Genomic DNA, 15,849 nt, shown 5'->3' with positions numbered 1-15,849 from the left:
CCAGCTTATACCATTAAAACATACATTTGCACAGGCATATAACTTGCATCCATTTCTGTTTTTTCCCTGTAGGGCACATTGTGGTTACATTCTTGAAGCTCAGTACATGACATACAGTTCTCTTACATTTGTAAGACAAGCATATGAATCATATCACTATTCACAAATGACATGACTATCCACAAAATTCCAGATAACTGGGCTGGCAGTGGCACAAGGCTCTTGAGATTTTTTGAACCACATCTTTTCACCACTCCTCTGGTTCCTAGAAAATTACCTTTTGGGGGGGGGGGGACCGTACGTCCACAGCAGAAAGGGTCTTACCATCTTTTTCACACCTGGATAAAGTCTCTCAAACTTTCACGCCAAACAAGGATGTTCTGTCAAAAGCATTGATGAAAGAAGACTTGAATGGATCCCCACACTCACATAGGTGCATCCAGACATGTCTCCTAATGGCTATGCCTGTACCCACTGCTCTAGACATCCCTTTGGCTGTATGGGCGATCAGACTCATGGACAAATCTGACAGACTCCAGGGTGGCTAACTGGGAAGCAACTTTCTCTATTACTCCCTCAGCTACACCTCCCACCAGGGTGTCTGACAACTCAAATCAGATCCTGTTGGAGGCTGGTGAAATGTGCCAAGAAATTCAAGGACCTAATGGCAAAGGTTGAAGCATAGACCTGCTTCACAAATCTGTATGTAGCTCAGGACTCCCTGTTGGGCAAATGGACAGAGGAACTCTCCTCAGCCAGTTCCTTTTTAGTGGCAGCTGCTACGACCATAGTATCAACTGCTACCCCATGGCCAAAAACTGTTTGCCTTTGGGTGTGGAAAGCATCTTATCTGGTCTTTTGGTGACAGCTTTGATGATGTCTGGAGCCTTCCATGCCCACTGTGGAATCAACTGAATGATTTCTTCGCAGGTGGAGTCACCCAAGAAGTATATGGGTGGGTGCCAAAAGTCTGCAAGTAAACTGACTCCTCAGAGGAAGGGTTTTGGGACTTCCGGCCACCCCTCTGCTTTAGAATTTCCAAGATGTCTCCAAATTAGACATTTTCAGGGGGTGACCATGGGGACCCTTCCCCCTCATCAAAATCTGCATTCGTCAATAACTGATTTCCCCCAAAATCAAAGTACTTCCTCTTGCACTTCTTTTCCTGAGGGTCCTCCTCAGGGACATAATCTGGGGAAGTATCAGAAAATGACAGAACCTGCGCCTGTGACACCTGATGCTTAGCCTCCTCTGCCCCAATGGAGAGGGGGGAGGAATAATAGAACTAGAGGGAGATGCCAATACAGAATGTCTTGCTAGAGAAAGGGCCCTTTGCATAGCCTCTAAGGCCGGCCCCTCCTGAAAAGGGAAGGGAGCCTGGAACAGAAAAACTGCCTCAGGACCAGTGTCACTCCACTCTTTGAAGACCTGATCCTCAAGACCGAAGCTGGAGGGGAACTAACTCGAGCCTAAGCCCAGAGCAGCAAGGACAGCTCCAAAAAACCTTGAGTCGACGCCTGCTCCCCAGAACAGACAGGGTAGCCATGGCTCTGGGAGGTCTCCACCTCAGAAATAACTGAAGAGCTCAGGGTAACTGCTGTCTCCGAAGAAGCGAACTTAGGGGGCGGCACAGTCAGTGCCAAGAGATCTGGAACAGAGAATTCCAAGACCTCCAAGAAGGTTAAGAAGAGTAGTCAATGGTGTGAAAGAAGTCGGTACCAAGACCCAATGGAATGAGTACCAAAGGTGGGCCGGAAAGCCCTCTAGCCCACAAATTTTTATTCACTAGCCTCTCCACATAGAGTTCTGAGAGATTTTTGGTTTCGCGGAAAGATGAAGTGGAAGGGAACTTAGGTCTCTGCAAAAACACTTCTGGTAGCTCCCCAGCAAAGGGATCTATTGATGAAGAGTATGTAGTTCTAGGTAGAAAAAGTTTAGTGAGCCAGTAGTCTTATCCTGTTCCAAGACCTTAGACGTCGAAAGGCTCAAAATTGCAATAGGTTCATAGGTTGGTACTAGGCTATCAGCCCTAGGGCCTATACAAGCATAGCCATAACAATTCCCTGGCTATTTCTTCCCACATTATTTACTTTCCTGGACCCCTGTCTAGCAGGGCGACTGACGTGATCCCTGGGGTGAATTTCCTTTCTCCCATCCAATCGTCAAGGTTCCTCTTGAAGAGGTCCAAAGAGGCACTCTGCTTGACATGTATGGGCAATCTGGGTCAGGAACCTATCCCTCCAGCATGTTTTGTTTATTGTGATGACAAGGTTTAGATCCCTGGAGCGTGTAGCTCTGAGGGATTGGGATTTCTTTAAGTGTAGCATGTCCAACAGCTCTGGGTTTGACATGGCCTTGTATGTTAAGCAGAGATCGCCTCTGAGTAGACGATATGCGACAGAGTATAGCTGGAGTTTAAGGCGGTCAGCATAGGGCATCTGCTTTAGGCCTGTGATTCTTTTAGTGAGGTATTTCTGAGGCCTTTCCAGTTGTTGCAGATATCTTGAGAGGTACATATCAAATGGGGCGTTGTATTCTATAATGGGTCTAATGAGGGATGAGTACAGTGGGACAATGACCTCCTTTTTTCTGGATGAAAAGCCCTTCGTGATAAGGTGTGTCACATAGAAGGATTTCCTGACTGTTGTGGCGATGTGGTTATCGAAGGTGAGACCACTGTCCACCTGTGTCCCTAAGTCTCTTATCACACTTTCTGTGTTTAGTGTACTGCCACCTATATGGTAATTCATGGATACATGTTTTTTCCCAAAGGGGATAATACATTTCTTGGCATTGAGCTTGAGCCCATGGCTCTGGCACCAAGCATCTGTTTCTGTAAGGCCCTTTTGTAGAGTATCCACATTATTTGGGGATTCAATAATGGCTCCCAGTTTGCAGTCATCTGCAAACTTTGTTAGCCAGAGTCCCTTAGTGTTGACCTGTACTTCAGAGAAGTAGATGTCAAACAAGAGCGGCCCCAGGACTGAATCCTGAGGTACTCCACTTGTCACTTGTCTGGAGCTGGATTTGGAGTCGGCTACTTTTATAGTATGGGTTCTATCAGTAAGCCATTTAGCAACCCATTGGGTGACATAGGGATTAATGCCCAACTTAGTAAGTTTATCCATGATTCCAGAGTGGGGGATGGTGTCAAAGGCCTTGGCAAGGTCTAGATAGGCTGTGTGGACCTCCTTACCCTTGTCCATAGCTCTGGAGACTGATTCAAAGAAGTCAATCAGATTCAGGAGACAAGACCGGCCCTTCACAAACCCAAACTGGGTGGGGTCCAGTGCTTGAAGGTTGCCAATGTCTTTGTTTATAAGTTCCATGATAATACGCTCCATGGCCTTGCAGATAAGGCTTGTCAGACTGATGGGACGGTAGCTTCCGGGATCCAAGGTGGATCCCCCCTTGTGGATTGGGATAACTGTAGCTCTGCGCCACTCAGTGGGCACGAAACCTGAGGTGAGGCTATGATTAAACATGACACTTAGGTGAGGTGCCAGTTCATATTGTAGTTCATGTAGTACACAGCCCGGGATGTCATCTGGTCCCATGGATGCTGTATTCTTGGCTTTAGAGAGTGCATTTTGTACCTGTGTGGCCGTTATTACTGGAGTTTGGCAATCTTCCGGTATTGAGATGGGCCATTTAGGGGGTGAGAGGGGGGTGAGGATGGCACTGAATCGATCTGCCAGGATATTGGCAATATCCTTCGGATCAGTATATTTAATGCCATTCTGTTTTAGCTCAGAGCAGATCTGAGCATTGCCATTTAGATTCTTGACAGTTATAGAATGCTTTGTGGTTGTCTTTGGAATCTTTGGCAATTTTATTTTCGTAACTAGCTTTGGAGGATTTTATGAGGCATCTCAGTTTCTTACTGAGGCTAGTAAGGGAGTTTTTTGCATCCTGGGATTTTCCTCTTTTCTGCAAATGTTTCTTCCTTTTGTTGTAAAGTTTGTTTATGGCAGGGGACCACCAGATTGGCTTCCTTTTTTTGGATGAGAGCATTTTGGTTCTATTTGGGATGGCACGATTCATGCATGAGTGGATGTGCTCGTACAGTGCCTTAGTGTAGGATTCAGCAGTTGAAGTTTCAGTTCCCGTCTGCATGGGTGTCATGAAGTTTGTCACTTCTGACTTGAGTAGCATGAAGTTGGCTTTGGAGAAGTTTTTTATGGTTGTTTCTTTACTGGGGGGTGGGGGTGGGATGTGGATGTTAAGGGTGATTAGCTTATGGTCAGATCTGACTAACAAGAGGGTGACCATAGGTATGGAGCATTGATTTCCCATGTTGGTAATGACCAGGTCTAGGATATTGGAGCCCCTGGTGGGAATATGGATTAGTTGATCCAGGGTGTTGGAATTTATGAATTCCAAGAACCGCTGCGCAAAGGTGTTGGGACATGAGTAGTTTTCCCAGTTAATGGCAGGATAGTTAAAATCACCCAGTATTAGGGTGTTTGGTTCTCTTAATATTTTCCAGTATGTCTAGAAAGGTGTAGTGAGAATCTTGGGGTATGGTGGGGGATCTGTAGCAAGCTACAATTTGGATTGCAGTCTTACCTAGTGTTGGTTACACTTGGAGAATTTCAGACACATTGTGTTGGCCAACTAGCCTGGTGGTGTGACTATCCTTGGTGAATATTGACACTCCTCCACCTTTAGTGTTTCGGTCCTGGTTTGGTGGCCGAAAAGTGTGGAAAGAGTTGTAGCCTGGTATTGCAGGGGTGCTCTCTTGAACCAGGTCTAAGTTACTGCACAGATATCGATGTTCTCCATTTTTAGGAGTGCCTCGAGAGAGTGCATTTTGAGGTTTAGACTTCTAGCATTGAGTAGCATTACCTTCAGATTTTGCATGCTTGTACCTGTTACGGTGGTGGTTTTGTCCTTTGAAGTTTGCCTAAAAAAGGCACTATAGGGGTTGGCAAGAGCCTTAGCCAGTAACCTGAATCCCAGGGGCGACAGGTGCAGACCATCTCTGGCAAAGCATCGTGGTCTGTCAATCATGTCATCCCAGGCAGACAGATACTGGATCCCCTTTGAATGACACCATAAGCTTAGCCAATTGTTGAAGTCAATCATTTTATCCTTATATTGTGGTATCATTCTGGGCAAAGGCAGGATGCTACTCAGGGCTAGGGTCATACCTACCTGGGCCACATGATCCGAGAGCTCTTCCATGTCTCTTCATGTAGTCCAGGGAGGTACGTCTCAAGTCATTCACTCCAACATGGACAATGACAGTCATATTTGTACTTGTTGTGGAGTGACTTGAGTGCATGCGTTATGTGGCGGATCCTGGCACCAGACAGGCAGCTGACTAATTTTCTCCTTAAACCTGGTGAGAGGGACATCACTGTGCCGGACTAGAGTCACCTATGACTAAAGTGTTAGGTACATTGTCTTGCCTTAGGGGCTGTTGCTGGGTGGCACACTGGTGTTGTGAACTATGCAACACATTGGTTGTGATTGGTGTTTGTTTGCGTTTCAGCTTCAGAGGTCTTTGTTGCTTGGGCAGATTACAGTTAAGGGCCTCTGCATATGTGGATTTACTGTTGCTATATGTGGGTGTTGGTGTTGCTTGAGGTGTAGTGTGGGTGTTAACCTTCACCTCTTGACTGTTTAGCACAATCTTGGGTGGAGAAAGCTTTGCTTCCATTTTGGCTATGTAAGTGCATCTCTCACAGGTTGTAGTGTTGGGTGGTAGGAGGAGAGGTCTGTGTGCATGAGGCAATTGCTGCATTGCCCCAGTATGCCCAGATTCACCAGGTGGACAGGAGAAATCACCAGAAGCTGACCCTTGGACATGCCTGGTTTGGGGCTTTTTTTTTTCTTTGTAAAGTATAGGAGCTGTTTCCTTAGCAAGGTACTTTGCAATTATAGGCAGTTTAGTGCCTACTATTAATTTCTCCTTGTTAACAAGGAGAGTTCAGTGTTTGTATGAGTTTAAGGCTTCCTAGTGCTTTCCAGCAGGTATTAGAGAAAGTGCTAGTCACAGGGATGCTTAAAGGTAAGATTGAAAAGAATGCACTCTGCAGTGTGCACTGGAGAAGTTAGATGTGAAAGTAGGTAACTTGAGTTTTACCTGTTTAAAAAGTTAAGGTTTAGTGGAGAGTTACTATTTTTAAAACAGCAAGATGGATTGAAAGGGGTGGTCACTTTTGTATTTTGGTACTATGAAATACTGTAGGATGGCCAATACATTTAAATAATTGAAGGGGTGGGATTTCAAAAATGATGATTTTGTGATTACTCACATAAGCCAGTGAAAGTAGAGAGAAATGAGATATATGGTCAGATTAACATAAGAGGCGGGCAACTAGAAAGACAGTGGTCCTTAATCAGTTCTTATTTCTGCCTGACTCAGAACAGAGAGAGCTGTGGTGTCTCTTGAAGTTTTAATATGCTGTTAAAACAGAATGCAAGCAAAACACAAGGTAAAGAAAAACTACAGTATTCAAAATATAGAAAGGCAATACAGTAATACAAAAAATAAAAGCAAACTAACCTTTCCTTCACAGCAAAGTGTAGCAGAGTCTGGATGAGCCTTTCTGGCGCCAGAATGAATGTTGCCGGTAGTGGAGTGTCAGCAGCAGAGGCCTGCAGTTCCATGGGAACTTTCTGAACAGGGTCTTCAATTTTCTGGTTTTCGGAGCTGACGGAGAGATCAGAACCAAGACTTCTTTTCTCGGCTTTTTCAATGGAAGAAAAAGAGGGGGATGAGACATCAGTCTTAGCTTTATCTACAGTGGATAAGGCTTCTCCAAAACTGACGGAAGTAGTCCTTTCAGAATAGGTTTATTATACCTTTCCACTTGAGCCCTGTGGCTGAAAGCATGACAGATGCTACAATCTTTCTGTAAATGGTAGGGGCCGAGGCAATACACACAAAGAATGGTAATCAGAGTTGGGAAATTTATGGCCACACTTCTGGCATGTTTTGAAATCAGAGGGGGGCTTACCTTCTCAGCCATGACAAAATGAGAAGTAGATTAAACAAAACCAGGTAAATAACAAAATGCATCAATTACAAAGTAGAGACAGATTTTACGATTTTTTTTTTTACATTCAGAAAGGAAAACAGAAGAAGCTATCAGCAATGATAGTGGAAGGAATACACAAGCGTTTACAGGGATAAGAAATAGCGGAGGAGGGGGACCATCAACATGATAGCAGGGAATACAGAAAGGCGTAAAAGGGCAGGGATTATCAGTGATGATGCTTACAGAGCTGCAGTAAGTGTACGAAAAGTGATAGAAGTAGAAACTAAGAAAAGTTGACAAAAATTTACCTGAACCACCTACGCTTGAGAGTAATTGTTTCATGCGACCGTTTTGGAAGGCGGCAAATAAGATCGGAGGAAACAGAGAAAGGGATTTTGGGTAAAGGCGAAGTTCAAGAGTTTTTGGTTGGTGCGAGCTCTAGTAACAGCAGAGTCGATTTAGATATCGGAACCGAACTCATCTGTCAAGGATAGAATGAAGATTGACATCAGATTTAAACACTTCCGCACAAAAAATTCACAAATGCATGTACATGTCAACTGCCTTGGAAAAGGTAACAGTAAGTTTCCTAGCTTGACACAATAAAGCAGTTATAAAACACATGTTTTCATCATAGAATTATATTTAGGTTGTTTTCCCCAACATGGGGAAAACCTGTCCAGCTCTAGAGGGTTCCTAGCAGACTGTTCCATGGAGGCCCACCAAAGCAGCACCCTTCTGCAACAAAAAAGCTCTGCAGCCTTTTGCTATTCAATTGCCTTTTTATGAAGCTCTACTTCAGCTCCTGGCAGTTGAGCACGTGGAACCACCCTTCAGGTTTATGAAGTTGGCCAGTCCTCACAGGGTAAGGACCCATATAGTTTAGGCTACTGCAACAGTGACAGACTATTGATCAGCAGATTGCTAATAACTCTAGGGGAGGACTGAAATTCACCTTTGGCAGACAGGTCTAATAAAAAACAAGCTTGTCACAGTTATCCTTATAATTTTAAGAACCTTAAGCCTATCATCATCAGGGATTCTGTCACATTTTGCACTTAGTATCAACATCTCATCTCTGAACAACCTAGATCACATTAGCCTAGATCACATTTTTCCAGATTCACAGTATACGACCAAAATCCTGCTCATACAGAAATAAATGTTAACTACAAGTCAGCCAAACCTGTCAGGTTTATGTACTCCATTTGATCTTCCTCTGACATATCTTGCAGACCATCCACCATCCACTCAGCTACACTGCAACACTTGGAAATCAACTGTTGGTGGTCAGAACCACGCTCCTGTTTTAGAAGAAAACACAAACATTAGCATACAAAAACTAACATAGCTCCTTGGATAATTCATCATGCACACCCCTAACATTTTTATTTATTAGATCACTTAAGTCAACTGCTAGAATTTTTAGGTCCTCGAATCATTTATCAGGCAAACCCTCCTACACAAATTAAAACAAAGCTACCCCTGTTCAATTGCTTGAGCATTAGACAAAATCAGATCTACACACTTAAGAGTAATTCCTAGATGCTAGTCACATTTGTCGCTTTTCTGGCTTATTTTGACGGCATACATTCCCAACAAACAGAAATGTACATTTACACTTCCACATCATTAAATCAGGTAAATAGCCAAGACAATCCTTATCAAAGAGATAGTACAACAGTTACCATAACAGCTTGGTAAGAAATCATTAATTTTCAAGACTTAAAGATATTCTGGAGCAGTACTCTTTTCATGATTTTTAAGGAAGCAATGAAAAACTAATTTAGCATACCTTTTTTTAAGATAAAATCTTTTAAAACCTAGTACATAGCATGGTTTTCAAATTATTGAAGCAAATATGACCAAGCAATATTTGACGCCTAGAGGCATCAGTAGGAATTAACTGCAGATGCACCTGGAGGCACTCGGACTTAATGATAAAGAGAGGTGACGACATTGACAGAGGTTTCATAAAAAGCAAATACAGGATGATAATTAAAAGAAATCAAACATCACTGAATAATGCAAATTAAGTAGCAAAAAAAAAAAAAAAAAAAAAAAAAAAGCTAGATAAATTAATCCACCTTGATTATCAAATGAAAATCCAGCTGCTTATCTCCACATCACGTAAACAGTTGCATCTTATCACAATGCAATGCACACATCCTTACCTTCAAGTCTATAAATGAACTATATCTATGTCTGTATAACATTCGTACCAGTGACTTTTTGCTGCTCAAGTACTAGGACACCCAGCAATCTAGGCAAACAACCAATAAAAGAAAAATTGGGGGAATAATGTTTTGCAAAAATCTTTCCTATCAGAATGTATAATTAGTGTAGTTGTGTTAGTGGAAAAGTAACGAGAACCATTCAAATGTACAAAGTATTTGTACTTTTTATGCTCTTAGAACACATTCCTCACTCACTTCTAAACAAAACCATTTACCTAATACAAATGCTCACAGTTCTTAACTTATTATGTAGCTGTAAAGCATTTACACAAATATAATTTAATTAGTTTACCATTACACGAGTACAGGGCAGCATGCATGAAATATATGCCCTACTTTTTCTATATTTGGTTACACAGAGATTATAGTAAACTCTGTTAACCAGCACCCATGGGGACTGGTAGATGCCAGATAAGTGTAGTTTCTAGTTGCCTGAGAGTTACTAATAAAAATAGACCTGACAAATACTGCACCCTATACTATACCATAAACACCGTATTGATTTGATTTTAATATTAAAATACAGTAATTAAAAGGCTGGCTGGAATATTTTAAATTCATGTCCGCTAGAAAGAGTGGCACATGGAAAGGTTTTCAGTGGCAGAGTGGATTGGAATTGAATTAATTGAATAGAGTGAGTGAATGCATGAAAGCAGAAGAGAAAGTGTGTGAGAGATCAGAGAGATGTATGAAAGCTGAAGAGTGTGTATGTGAGAGAGATCGGAAACAGAATGTGCAAACTGAGTATGGAGCGAGTGTTGATATTTTAGCAATTTGACTTATTTGGTTTGACTTGTTCTCCAGTTGGGGAGAGAGGGAATTTATATCTTCCTTTTTAAAACTCAAATCTAGAAACATAAGGTATGTTTCTGCGGGGGGCAGAAAGTGCAACACGTGAAAAACGAAATTGTTCATACTGTACTGTAATTCTTCAATTTTCTTTCCTGGCTGCTTGAATTCCAGATAATAGAGTTAACTATACTAGGCGTCATAGTACTTGACAGCAAGGAAGACTGTCCCTCAAAACCACAATACTAAGTCTAGTCTTTGGTGTTCATTGCCTGACCCAAGAGAAATGAAGGAATCATAGCCTGGTAAAACTTTTCATGTACATAAGCTATTCCTTTCAAACAGTACTGAATAATGTTATTCTAGAATAACCAATTTTGTAATCACATTTGCACCTGCATGTGTGTGCTTAGTAAGACCTGCTCACTAATAAGTGGACAAGTGCCTTTTCAGAAGTAACTCAAGAGCACTAATCTGATTAGACAGCCATACATCTCAAAATAGAGACTGAGGGAATTATGTCTAGAAATACGTAAAGTGATCATAGTGTTGATATTCCACATTATACCAAACAATATTAAGTGTAACCCTATAATACCTAAACAATCAGCAAAAATGCATTTAAGATGGAAATGTGGAACTCTGCAGACTAATAGTCATTTGTAACAGCAGTCTTTAAAAGAATCAGAGCAGCAACTCCATCTTACCATCCAAGTATCTTAAACAGCCATATCTTTTCCATGCCCAAATCATCCTGGAATCTAACCAGAGTAAAGGGTAATTGGGCTAATTAAGTATTTTTGTGCAGAACTAGTAAAAGCATCTAGCTTTCATATACTATTTTGAAAAAAAAACAAAACAAATGCTGCTTGTTACAAATGGTCACTGCTCAAAATATGTTAGTATGAACTCATAGGTAGGTTCAGGCAAAAAAAATAAAATTTTAAGGCCAAGCAATTAAAACAACCCAGTACATCTGTTTTAACGTTCTGAAAAGTTCTTTAAAACTGCTGTGCAAGAATTCTTTTAATTTTTCTTAATTACTTGATTTCCAGTTATGCAAAGAAGTTAACAGCTTGAGATGTTGCCCTCAATACTCAGCACATTAGTTTGAGTTTACTTTACCAAAACATTAAATATTTTGCTTTGTTTACCAGGTTTGTCCAATTAAGTTTAGTTAGACTCTCCTTTTCAGTGCAGGCCCCATTCTCCCAAACACCGATTTTAACCTAAAATTACAACACTAAATCAGTTCTGTTGTCCTACCTAGATACTGTAAAATAGCTGAAGAAACCAGAAGTGCTAGTCTTCGTACTGTTCATTGGCCTAATGGTTTTCACACAGTGTCCCAGTCACTACTACTCCACAAGCTATCCCACCTGGTTCTAAATCAACAAACCAATAACTGGTTTGCCAGCTGTGTGTGTAAAGTGAGTGGCAGGACTCTCTTCTCAATGTAAACAGATATTTTCTCAGGCTTTCATCTTAGGTTCTTTATTACTCAGTATATATGTATGACCTGTATACTGTCGTTAAGCAAATTACTCTCACTAAACAATAAAAAGCTACTCTCGTATACCCCAAACTCATCTCAAAACACAAGAGATCAATTTACACACCATCTTCAGACAAAAATGTTACAATACATTTGCAAGATTTACTTCAAACACACCCCAAGACCTATCACTATAATGAGTTAAGATCCAACTCCTCTCATGGCATTGCCCTTTAGTGTAGCTATATCTCAAAACTCTGAGATAACTAGCCTGCTACTGTGATCTACCACCAAACACCATCACGAAGCTAGACCTCACATTTCATCACCTTGCTAATGTGCCTACTATGCTCAGATAGGTAGAATTGATTATGTCACCCACCCTACTCGTCAACACAGCCAGCTGTTCACCAGCATCAAAACTTCTCTTCCCAGCACCCCATTTTCTATCCAATAAATATAACTGGTTCAAATACTTTAAACCTGTGGGAATGTACACTAGTATCAGCAAGCAAAAAATACTTACGTTAAATGTAGGAAACTTAGCCACTCCAGTGCATACAGGGACAAAGCCATGACTGCAACTTAGCCTACCCAGGTTCTGTTAGCAGCTCTGGTGACACATGGATTGGCAAGGTGAATGGGCATTACAGTCCCTGGGAGGGGGAACAGCCCTGGGGCATCTCCTGAGATGGTCCATGGTCGAGGTTGGGGGGATGTCACAATAGCAGACATTGTCTAAAAAAGGGCTGAGACTTGGCTGAGCTTTTGTGGAGGTAAGGAAGTACATTGCTCATCTCCACTGCATGCTAGCCCCTTCAATGCACCACTAGTCTCGCACAAGGAGAGGGGGGAACGAAACCAGGTAGTTGAAAGAAAAACTGGCTTGATTTAGGAAAGCATTGACCCCCACCATCACCAAGATCCTTGTTGGCCCCAGCATAAAAAATTGGGCATTGGATTGAAGGAGCCCAGCAAAGAATATGGAGCAGTGGAATGGCTGTCAGAATGAGAGAAGGGAAGAAAACGGGGAAAAAAAAGTATGTTTAAAAGTGACTACCTGAAGAAGGAAACTGGAGCAGTTCTCAGAAGTGCATATATTGCAACTGGCATGCACAAACTAACTTGGATGATGAATGTAGTTTACACAATCTATGTAACCTTTAATCTCCAATAAGTTCATCAACTATTTCTGTGACTGGACACAGACCATTTGCAGACCCATTTAGAATGAGTTATTTTACTGCCTTAAAATGAGCCATTACTACAATGTTTAAGAAATTACAAGATCAAAATATTCTCCTGTAATTTGTGGAGCTTCTCTCTAAGGCCCCCTTTGAAAAGGGGTGAATAGCCAGTCAAAGTCAGCAAATGCAAACAAAAATACATATACAAATACTTATTGCCATAATCAGGAGAAAATTTAGAATACCAAGGATAAAAAGAAGTTATGTACCTACCATAACGTTCCATGTGAGTTGTCCATCTCGTCTTCATTCTTTACGGATGGGTTCGGAACCGATCCTCTGTTCGGACTCGGCCATTTACTAAAGCTCGAGCTCTTCAGCTAGCTTGTGGCTCACTCCCTATCCCACGATGGTGGAGGGCATTCCCCAGATCTTGTTTGCCGATACAGAAATAGCTAGTATGTACTCAAATATACTTGCATAGAGAAAAGAGGAATTACTGTAAGCTGGTAAGCTAAGAGGAGGTCAAAAAAAACATTAGGTGCCAAATTGTGACCTCTCGTTCCTCCAGGAGCCAAAGGAAGGGGGTTAGGAGGGTGGGATGCAAAAATGAAGTCAAGATGGACAACTCACATGGAATGTTATGGTAGGTACATAACTTCTTTATGTGAAGTTGTCCTATCTCACCTCCATTTTGTAATGATGGGACAGTGTCTCTAGCACCATTTTTCTTGGATGGCTCATGGGAGTATATTCTTCAGAACAGTGGACCCAAAGCAGGCCCTGTCCCTAGAGGCCAGATCTACTTTGTAATGAGAGATAAACGTACGAGGTCTCACCCAGGTATCTGCTGCACAGACAGTAGCTATTGGTAGTTTATCACAAAAATCAGAGGAGGTAGAAACAGCTCTAGTAGTATGAGCTTTTATCTTGTCTAGTAGCTGTTTGCTTAATGAGTTATAAGTGAACAAAATGCAGTCTGGCAGCCACCTTGAGAGTAGTTTTTGCTACAGGCATGCCTTTTTTGCATTCTGAAAAGGAAACAAATAGTTGGTCAGTTTTCCTGAATTCCTTTGTAGATAGGAACGCAACTGCCTACGAACATCAAGTTGGTGAAGCATATATTCTACCTTATTGCCATACTTGGGAAAGAAAAAGTACAGTTGTGTACCTACCATAAATGTAGATGTTGAGTGTATTCACTGTTGCAGTCATTACACTTGGGTTATCCTGCTGGCAGGCGACCAGCAGTCGGCACGAGTTACAAAGTCTTGGTCCGGCGTCGGTTGCTGTTGCCTCTTCCCTGACGTCAGTGCGCCAGGGGTATAAAAGTTGCAACAGACGCCATTTTCTTCAGTTTGTCTTGCCCAAGGGTTGGGAGGGTGGCCTAATGGTTAAGATGTTTGCCTTACAAACACAAGGTGCAGGGTTTGAGTCTCAAGAGATAATTGGCTAGGCTTAAAAAAAAAAATGGCAGATGTCAGGTGCCCCCAGATAGGAAGGCTGAAAAGATAAAAATATGCCAAAAAAATGCATATATTACTATAAACATTTCCTTCATCTACAAGCAAATACACCACATAGGTTGTATAGAGTTGAGAAGTACAGAAAAGTCCCAGCAAAGAAAAGGGGGATGGTGGGTGGGTAACCTGGACTGCAACAGTGAATACACTCGAACATCTACATTTATGGTAGGTACACAACTGTACTATGTTCATTGTGTCTCACTGTTGCAGTCATTACACTTTGGTAGAATCCCAAAGCTGAGGTTGGGTGGCTGGGTCCAAATTGGATATGGCGAGGCTAACAAGCCCTGCAGAACTGCAGTGGCAAAGCCTGCTCTGGATATGGAGTACAGAGGTAAGTGGTAGTGCTTGGTGAAAGTGTGCACTGAGCTCCAGGTTGCAGCTTCTAATATGCCTTTGGTTGGTACTCCTCTGAGGAAAGCTGCTGGAAGTGGCTGCTGCTCTGGTAGAATGAGGCCTAATACCCTTAGGCACAGATTTGCCATGTTGTGCATAACAGAAGCGGATGCAGTGTCCTATCCATTTGGAGATTGTCTGCTTTGTAATAGGCTTTCCTTGTGATCCTGCAGCACATGCTACAAACAGTTGCTCAGTTTTTCTGAAAGCTTTTGCTTTGTCCAAGTAAAATTGTAGATGCCTGTGTATATCCAAAGCGTGCAGAAGTCTTTGCCCTTTATTCTGGGATTTGGGTAGAAAGTAGGTAAATGAATGGTTTGGTTTAAGGCCACATTGGAGACCACTTTTGGCATGAATGTTGGGTTTGTCCTAAGAGAAACCCTGTCCTGATGAAAAATGAGGAAAGGTTCCACAGCCATCAATGCCTGTAACTCTGAGACTCTTCTTGCTGAAGTTATTGCTGGGAGCAGAGCAGTTTTCCATTACAAGAATTCTAGATCAGCTGTGGTGGCTGGTTCAAATGGAGGCAGTGTTAGTTTTTCTAAAACAAAATTGAGGTCCCAAGTAGGTACTGGTGCTCTCCTAGGGGGGGTCCTATATTTTTTGCCCCTCTGAGGTACTGTCGTAGTAGAGGATGTGAAAAAATAGGAGGATCCATATTGTAATGAGCTGAAATGGCAGAGGAATGGATTTTAATGGATGAAAAAGATAGGCCTTTGTACAACATCGCAGTTAGGTATTGCAAAATCTGAGGTATATTAGGGGACAAGTGGTTCAAGCCCCTTGTGCCTGGTTCCAAGCACAGAATCTCTTCCATTTTTCTGCATAAGATTTCCTAGTGCTGGGCCTCCTGGCTTCCAAAATTACATCCATAACAGCTTTAGAGAGAGGTGCAGTCTGAGTGGCTACATTATCTGCCATGCTGCCAGGTTTAAGGTTCTGAGTTGACTGTGCAGAATTTGATTGTTTTGTTGTGTCAGAAGATGAGGGATTTGAGGTAGAGGCCAAGGTGGGCCTTGGGACAAACTCTTTAGGATTGGGTACCAGTGCTGGCGTGGCCAGTCTGGTGCAATAAGGATAATTTTTGGCCTCTCGTCTGACGTTTAGAAGCACCTTGGTGAGAAGAGGCATTGGAGGGAAGGCATAGACTGTCAGGCCTTTCCAGCTGAATGATAGAGCATCCACTTTCCATGCTTAAGAGTGATAAGTCCTTGTGCAAAATTTCTGTAT

General features: G+C 42.2%; 1 protein-coding gene across 1 annotated transcript in view; it reads right to left on the bottom strand.

The window, feature by feature from the left end:
- The window catches only part of ESPL1 (extra spindle pole bodies like 1, separase), a 2,570,648-nt gene that overhangs the window by 2,329,813 nt on the left and 224,986 nt on the right, over nt 1–15,849 (bottom strand). Inside the window, exon 5 of the mRNA XM_044083892.1 lies at nt 8,176–8,293. Within this exon, the coding sequence (XP_043939827.1) occupies nt 8,176–8,293 (118 nt within the window). The remainder of the gene's footprint in view (nt 1–8,175; nt 8,294–15,849) is intronic.

Source organism: Protopterus annectens, chromosome 9.part0, assembly GCF_019279795.1.
Source record: "Protopterus annectens isolate FY-2018-M chromosome 9.part0, PAN1.0, whole genome shotgun sequence".
NCBI lineage: Eukaryota > Metazoa > Chordata > Ceratodontiformes > Protopteridae > Protopterus > Protopterus annectens.
This window is presented reverse-complemented; position numbering and strand designations above follow the sequence as displayed.